Source organism: Balaenoptera borealis, assembly GCF_965194805.1.
Source record: "Balaenoptera borealis genome assembly, chromosome: 16".
Lineage (NCBI taxonomy): Eukaryota > Metazoa > Chordata > Mammalia > Artiodactyla > Balaenopteridae > Balaenoptera > Balaenoptera borealis.
Genome location: NC_138872.1, coordinates 80,650,985 through 80,659,650, shown reverse-complemented (window position 1 = coordinate 80,659,650; position 8,666 = coordinate 80,650,985). Strand labels below are relative to the sequence as shown.

The 8,666-nt window shown below is 53.7% G+C and overlaps 1 protein-coding gene across 16 annotated transcripts in view; it reads left to right on the top strand.

Annotated features, from left to right (window-relative positions):
• CUX1 (cut like homeobox 1) overlaps positions 1-8,666 on the top strand; it is a 368,426-nt gene that overhangs the window by 272,013 nt on the left and 87,747 nt on the right. For all 16 annotated transcript variants that reach the window (XM_082361262.1, XM_082361261.1, XM_082361260.1 and 13 more), the window contains exon 10: positions 6,908-7,012. In XM_082361262.1, the coding sequence (XP_082217388.1) occupies positions 6,908-7,012 (105 nt within the window). The remainder of the gene's footprint in view (positions 1-6,907; positions 7,013-8,666) is intronic.

Here is an 8,666-nt window from a genome sequence, read left to right as displayed (position 1 = left end):
ACTCAGGCTACATTTATAGAAATAGTCTCTGGAGTGAAGGGGGCGGTGATTCTGCAGCCGGCTGTAGCAGTTAGTCCATGCCCGGGGAATTATCGCTTGTCCTGGAAAACCACACACACTAGAAGGAAACCAGGCACATGGAATGCATTCAGGCTCCACTCCATGGCCAGGACGGGGAAGGGACCCTCACACGAAAGAAACAAGGAGGTCTGGGGACATCCCTATTCTTTGGGGAGCAGGGAAAGAAGACAGAAAGACTTGACACATCAGGAACTTGGGATGTTAAGAGATTAGAAAGGGGAAGGCCTAGGGCAGCGGTTGTGGATTCTGGCCTTGCAGCTGTCCAGGGCTGGCCAGGGAAGGGGTCGGGCTTTTTCACGGCCAAGTGCAGAGGCTGATGGGAGGGAACTCCCTCCCGATGCGGAGGTGCCTGGAACTGCCCCCGAAGGGAGTGAGCTCCCCGTCACCAGAGCTGTGCAGGCAGATGCGGGCCAGCCCTCGCTGAGAGTATGAGGTAGAGGATCAGACACAGAGCAGACAGAAAGAGGGGCTGACTCGATGACTCAACGGGTCAACAAGGATGACTCGATGAGGACAAAAACTCCCCGGGGGGACAGGGAGGAGGGCAGCGTCCAGGCAGGCGAGGAAGGGCCTATACGGAAGGGCGCCGTGAGCTCTGGGGGTTCCAGGCTGTTCCGTAAAGCCCCTGCGGAAAGGTGGGCCCAGAGGAGGGGGTCTAGCCAGGTGTAGGGAGGGCCTCATCCTGAGAACAGTGGAGAATCACGGGCGGGAGTGAGACGTCAGATTTGAGTTCTAGAAGGATCGCTCTGGCTAAACATCCAGAGAACGGAGGGGAGTGAAAAGACTGGAAGCCAGGAGAGCAGTAAGCAGCTGTGGTGATGTGTCAGGGCAGGGATGATGCGGGGCCCCGTGGCGATTAGGCGGAGGCGGGCCGGGCCGGAGGAGGGGTACCGGGGCGGGCGCAGCCAGACATCTGGTTCCATGCCTCTCCCATCAGGGGAGAGCCCCGGGCGGAGCAATTTACTAGTTCACTGGCATATAACATTATTTTTGCACTGGTTTATAGTCAAAACGTTCTACTGAGACCTGAAGCTCTTATTTTATCGCTGAAGTACTTGTGTTTCTAGTGAGGAGAAGTGGAAGAGAGTCCGACTGGTGACGGGCAGTTAGGGCTGGCTCTCACTTACACCTCTTTGTCCAACTTGGAGGTGCTTGTATTAATACTGTCTTAATTGGTGACAGTAAAGGTTCAGAGCTTTTGGGGCAGGAGGGGGTAGGGAAATTTGCTCTTATGGCTTTTCTGAAATCGTGACTCAGCAGTCTGTGGGCTGTAACAATCTGCGTTTATGCAGGTGGTGTGACGCTGGGGTAGGTCCAGCTTTCAGCCTGGCCGACCCGAGAAAAGAAATCCAAATCAGTATCCATCGAGTCCCCCAGAAACACAGGCAGGGTGTCCAAATGGGACTCCGGCCACCAGCACGGGGCCAGCTTGGGATGTGTGGCGGTAACTCTCTCAGTGGACCTTTCTGACCTCTATCCTGCAGCATCGCTGAAGCGGGTCCACCTCTGGGCCCTAGCTGTCCTCCGCAGTCGAGTGTGGGTGTTGATCTGGAAGGGTGACCGGAAGTTAGCTGTGCACTTGCCACAGCGATGGCATCTGTTCCCTTGGAAGGTCGCTTGCTCCCCTTTTCTCTCCCCCCAGAGTCCGGGGCCTTGAGGGGAGTGGGTTGAGGAGTCACCCCCGAGGAGAGCTTGCCTTCTCCTGGAAATGGTCCAAATGTGTTATTTGTCCTTGAGGACTACGGTGGCCAGAAGAACGGCCCCCAGAGATGTCCACATCCCAATCTCCGCAACCTGTGAATAGGTCCACTTATCTGCAGAGCACAGTTAAGGCTGTTAATCTGCTGACCTTGAGATGGGAGGGTGCCTGGGGTTATGCAGGTGGGCCCTCCAGAATCGCCAGGGTCCTTAGGTGCAGAGAGGGAGACAGAAGAGTCAGAGTGATGGGGTGTGAGAAGGGTTTGACTGGCCACTGTGGGCTCTGAAGGTTGTGAGGAAGGGGATCACAAGCCGAGGAATGCGGGCAGCCTCTAGGAGCTGAAAACAGCCAGAAAACAGAAAACAGATCCTGCCCCGGAGCCTCAGGAAGGGACCAGCCCTGCAGCACCTTGATCTTTCCCCAGTGACACCCACAGCGGACGCCTGACCTCAGAACTGTGACGTAATAAGCTGGTCTTGTTTGACTCCACTGAATCTGTGGTAGTTTGCTCCAGCAGCCTTGGGAAGTTACTGCAGGAGGGACAGCCTGCCAGCAGACCCGTGTGCCCAGCCACGGCCTGTCTCCCTGGGGGCACTGCCCTTGGCCAGCTCACATGGCTGCTGTGTCACTAAAGGGACTCGCTCATCTCTGGTGTCCCCAGAGCTGGGTTTTCATGGCCACACATATAAAAGGGACAAGAGACAAAGCCTAGGGCCAGGTTGGGCAGAAGGCTGGATCAGAGACCCCCCCTGCCTCCACCACCACCATATAAAACCAGGGGACTCGAAGCCACACCTTAAATGGGTAAACTGGGGAAAGCCTGCCCGACAGGGGAGGTGGTGAGGATTCCCTCACATCCCAGCCTTGGTGCTGGGGGAGAAGGAGACACACACCCCAAGGGAACCCCTGAGCACAGCCCCCTTTCCCTGGGCCCGGGGCCCGCGTTGCACGCTGGGCTGTGATTGGCCTCCCCAGCCGTCCCCTGCGGGCTGCAGCCGCCCGAGCCTCTGCCTTTGCCCCCTCTGTCTGCCCCACCGGGCCGCGCTTCTCCACATTTTATGACTTCCTGGTGACAGCAGAAGGAAGCTGGAGTTTAACCTGAAGATCAGCTACAGTCTTTAGTAATTTTCCCCTAAAAATTTTAAGATTTTAAATTTTAAAATTTTTCCTCGGGACTTCCCTGGTGGCGCAGTGGTTAAGAATCCGCCTGCCAATGCTGGGGACACAAGTTCAAGCCCTGGTCCAGGAAGATCCCACATGCCACGGAGCAGCTAAGCCCGTGAGCCACAACTACTGAAGCACGCGTGCCTAGAGCTCATGCTCCGCAACAAGAGAAGCCACTGCAATGAGAAGCCCACGCACCGCAACGAAGAGTAGCCCCAGCTCGCCACAACTAGAGAAAGCCCGCGCGCAGCAACGAAGACCCAACGCAGCCAAAAATAAATAAACTTAAAAAAAAAGTTTTTCCTCATTTTAAGATAAGGAGGACTTCCCTTGTGGCACAGTGGTTAAGAATCCGCCTGCCGAGGCAGGGGACATGGGTTCGAACCCTGGTCCGGGAAGATCCCACATGCTGCAGAGCAACTAAGCCCATGCGCCACAACTACCGAGCCTGCGCTCTAGAGCCCACAAGCCACAACTACTGAGCCCGTGTGCCACAACTACTGAAGCCCGCGCATCTAGAGCCCGTGCTCCACGAGAGAAGCCACCGCAATGAGAAGCCCGTGCACCGCAACAAAGAGTAGCCCCCGCTCACCGCAACTAGAGAAAGCCCGTGCGCAGCAACGAAGACCCAATGCAGCCAAAAATAAATAAATAAAAAATAAATAATTTAAAAAAAAAAAAAGATAAGGAAAGAATCGTGGCCACCTGAGGCAGCACACACCAGGGCGCAAAATAATAATAATAATTCTTCACTGGGCGCCTGTCACCACGTGGTGGCACTGCTAGGCACCTGGCTTGTGTTATCTCACTGGTCCCCAGTTGTCCTACAGGGCAGCCCTTTCTATCTTTCTGGTTGGAGTTACCACCAAAATGCAAAGCAGTGCCCTCATTCATTCACGTGCCCTCTCCTTTACTTTCCCTTGCGCTTCCAGCACTTACCCTCACTTCTCAGAAAAGGACAGAAAGTAAGAAACAGCCAGCAAATCTCTCAGGAGGGCAGCTCAGGCTTGGCCAGGCTCTCTTCTCACCGTGGGGTGGCCGCTGAGTCACACCCACGATGCCGCCAGCTGCCCACCGGGGTGCTGGCCTCGGTCCCCAGGCTCTGCCTCTGCAGGGACAGGGGAGGAGGAGTCCCGTCAGTGGAAACGGGGAGCTGGGTGTCTCATGGCAGCCACGGCCCCGTGTCTGGGCGTCCAGATCAGAAACCGGCACCAGAGCTTGCCCCCTCCCCCCCGTTGATGCCAGTTCTAGAAACACAACTTCATCTGGTCGGACTGTGGTCGTGGGGAAGATAGGAAACCCTGGCAGCAAGTGAGATCACAGAGCCAACCCAGCACAGCACCCTTTTCCTTCCGCCTCAGCCGCCAGCGGCTGGGCTGCATTTACAGCGCAGAGACTCACTCACCCCAGCAGCTCCCGGCGTCCAGTACCCGCTCCCTCCTTCAGCAGCTCTTAGGCCCATTTTGACTTTCAGTTTTTCTGCTTTGCACACGTTTAGCGGCACAAACCACCTCAACTCATTTCGTTTTGATTTGTTTTGTTTTTGATGTACTCAGGCTATAAATCCTGAATAAATAATAAAAATCCTAAACAATCAAAAAGTTACAGTGTGGGACTTCCCTGGTGGCACAGTGGTTAAGACTCCACGCTCCCAACGCAGGGGGCCGGGGTTCGATCCCTGGCCAGGGAACTAGATCCCACGTGCCGCAACTAAGAGTTTGCATGCCGCAACTGAGGAGCCCACCTGCCGCAACTAAGACCTGCCACAACCTAATTAATTAATGAGTTAATTAATTGATTTTTTAAAAAAAGAGTTGCAGTGAAGCAGCCAAGTCAAGTCAAACGTGATAAGAGGCTGTGACCACCGAGGATAGGCCCCAGTTTCATGACTGTACCTGAACTTGGAAACTGAACAAAGTGCGGAAGCTCTGGAGAAATTGTGAAAACCGAGGGTGAAATCATCCACAACTAAGATCCCTGATTCTGTGAGCCCTCGGCCTTTGATGGGACAGCACTCTGCTCCCAACAGCGAAATGCCCACGTGAGATCCTGGCCGCGAAGCCCCTGCCCGGGCTGCCCCAGCTCTGGTGCTTCTGGAACATTTCACAGCCAGTGTTAGCGGGCGGGGGCGGGGGGATGCTGCCTCGTTTGCTGCCACCAGAACTGCTTCTCCACTAGGCTGAGCAATGTTTTCCTTAGTCAGAAAGGCTAGAAATATGTCCAAATACACCTTCTTCCTGGCAGAGCCATGGAGGTTTTATGCCCTAGAGTATAACTGACGAGAAAGACGAGAGTGAACTTTTCAGTAACATGACTTGATTATCAGAAAAACGTGGAGTGGCTCATCTGGAAACAAAACTAGGGGAAATCTTTTTCACTGAAGGGGAGAGCTTCCTGCAGTTATCGTGAACCAGAAGTCACCCCTGGCATCTTGGCCATGCCGGTCACATCACCGCCTTTCCTGACAGGGGCGCCTCTAGACGGTTTGCAGCAGAGGGTGGGAAGTGGCTGCTCGCGCACAGACAGGCCCGCCCAGGCGCCATGGGAATTAGATTGAGTGCAATTCCAAGAGCTCCTGGAGCAGCAGGGCGGGCGGCCACCAGCACCACCCCGGGCAGGAGCAGCTGCTGTTAGAAATACCCTAATTTGTCCGGATGCAGAGCAGATAGGGCCGCGCCGCCGTCGTAGAACCACTTAAGGCTGCCAAACCCAGTCCTCGTACAACTAGGTGGATCGGCGAGTACCGGGCAGGCTAACTTCTTGCTTCTCTTTTCAGTTCATTCTTAGCAATTAGTAGGCACGCACTGTCACACCACAAAAATAAGAAAACACACGAAATAGCCTTAGTCAGCCAGGCTTTTCTTGTTCATCTTTTCTGTGCGCAGAATGTACGTCTGGTAGAAAGAAGCAGCGATCACTCCTCAGTCCACGTGCCCAGTGTCAATTAGCTACAGCTTCCCACCCATCCTTGCGTTTCGTCTCAGTCATTGTAAAATCAGGACAAGCCCATTAACAAAGCACTTATGAATGAGGGCGCTTCTGGGTGTTAATCCTCGCGAGGTCCCTGGGAGGGAGACGGTGTTCCCATTTTACAGATGGGAAGGTGGAGGCTTGGTGAGCTGAGTTAGGTGACCTGCTCTCATCCCTCTGGTCCCAAATGCCCAGCTCCTGCCCACTGCACCACGGTGCCCTCTTGGGAGGCGGGCACTGGAGTGACTGTTCTCGCTGATCAGTGGGAAATACCAGTTTGCTGTCCGGGGCACTGGTGTCCTTGTCCGGGAATTACAGCAAATGACAGAAGCGTCCACTCGTTCCTCTTGCAGCCTCCTCCCTGTGGGCGGCTCTGTTCGGCCTCACCCCCTCAGCAGCCCCTCGTTGGCCTGGCTGGCTGGAAATGCCAGCCTCAGCATTAGAAGACTTGGTCGGGTGAAGGGTTAAATACGTTGAAATAAGCCTGGTCCTCACAAAAGAAGTGGCATTTACACCCCGTCCGTTTATGGAAATACTTGCTGGAGGAAAACAACTGCAACATTGTGCATGTTTTTAGGAGAATGGCCAGAGTGTCTTTAATTCACTGTTTACCCGTGAGAATTACTCCCAGGAGTAATCCTGCAATAAAATCTTCTTGGGCTATGAGAATAGAAAGAAATTGAATCAAAAGACTCCATTTCCACTTGTATTTATTCAGTCTGGGAAATTCAGTGGGCCGGAGCGCTAGTATCAGCAGGGGATTCCTTGCTCCTAGCGTTAAATTACTGTCATAATCGCTCAATTATTTCTTCCTTGTACTGTTTAAAATAAAAATCCATCACATTCTCTGTTTTTTTCTAGCATTTATTAGGTTGAGTGTTTAGGAAAATCAATTATAGTCAGTCAGGCATGAATTGATGAATGTTTCTTGTAATAATTGTCAGTCGTTAAACTGAATGTACTTTCTCTTTCCACCCTTTTCACTTCCTTCAGAGGGCAGAGGTGGCTCAGAGAGAGGTGGAGACCTTGAGGGAGCAGCTCTTGTCGGCCAACCACTCTCTCCAGCTGGCCTCCCAGATCCAGAAGGCGCCAGACGTGGTGGGTAGCCCAGCCCCGCGGGGACCCCGTCGCCTCGCATCCGTACCTCTGTGTGTTACAGCCGCTTTCTTCTTTGGCTTTAGAGCGTCCCTTTACGGGGGTAATGTTTGAAACAGTCCTGCTGTCTCGGTGGGGAGTGCGTGTAACAGTCTGGGGATGGAACCCAGTTGTGTCAGAGGGAAGAGCTTTACTGGTTGTGCGTCGGTGCCCAGTGGTCAGCGTGACGCCCACCCGGTGGAGAGCCCATCACCAAGAGACCATCTTCCCAGTTAGACTGGTGGGTGGACCGCTGGCAGATGGGTGGCGATCCGAGGCTGGAGGCTTGCAGAACTGCACAGGAATATTGGAGGTCTGGTCTTCTCCTGGATGTGTCCTTCCAGAGTGAAAAACAGTTCATGATGTGGGAGGAGCGGGGCAGGTAATAACACAACCCGCTCTGAGTCCGCGTGGTAGTCAGGATGTCGCCTGACGTGCAAGCATTCAAGAGGAGCCAGGCACACATCTCAGACCTTTGCCTCTTGATTTTTCTAAGACTAATGAAAATTGCTCTTAGCTGGAACTTTCCCAGCTCGATCAAGGCGGCTTTGAACTATCGGACTCCAGACTCTTTCCTTCAATGCTGTGCGGCAATACAGAGCGGCGGCATAATCAAGACCGTGGCCACTGGAGCCAAACCCCTGGGTTCCGAACCCAGCTCTGCAGTTTATCAGCTGTGTGACTTGGGGCAAGTGGCTTAACCTCCCTGAGTCTCAGTTGCATCATCCGTAAAATGGGTTTTTACAAGGGTTCTGGAAATTACTCTGAGCGAAGCCGTTAGAGCACGTCCTGCCACATAATCCGTCCTCGGCCAACCTTAGCGGTTAGTCTGACTGTGGTTGGCATCAGCACTCTGGTCCAGGGGCCCCGGTTTCAGAGCCGACTCCGTCACTAGTTCACATACAGTGATTAACTCAGGTGGTGGCACTTACGAGGCCTGAGTTTCCTGGTGTGCAGAATAAGGAGGAAGCAAGTGATCCTGAGGTCCCTGCAGCTCTGATGGCCTGTGATGGCTGAATTGCACCTGTAGCTGTCCTTTTATTTAATAAAGGGTTGGAGAGCCCTTGCTGTGTGCCGGGACCCGCAGTGGATCCTGGGAGAGCCAGGAGGGACGAGCCAGGCCCTTCCTGGAGAGAGGACAGTCCAGTGGGAGACGTGCTGCTGTAATAAGGTCACACATCAGTTTGACTACCACTACCCCACCCGAACCATGAAGCAGGGCACTGTTATTTCTTTATATAGATGAGGAAACAGAAGCTCCCTGGATGTAAACCCCTTGCCCCGGAACGCTTGGCCCCAGCGGCCAAGCCAGGACTCGGCGGGGGCCTCCGCCGCCCCAGACCGGAGCTTTTAAATTATTCCCCAGGAATGCGTCCAAAGCAAAGTTTTAGTGTGAGGACCCCATTTAAGACTGGATTTTTGTTTTCTGTCTTTAAGTTCACATTAACTAAAACATGACTTAAGTGTTTCAGGCTACAGAGAAAAGTTTTCCATTTAAGGAACCATCACAACCTTTGTACTTCATGGACTCTGCTATTAATTTTGCCTGAAATGTCCCCTTGGCTCTGTCACCGTCCCCTTGTCCAAGTTTACCTGGACTGAACCCAGCACCGGAGCC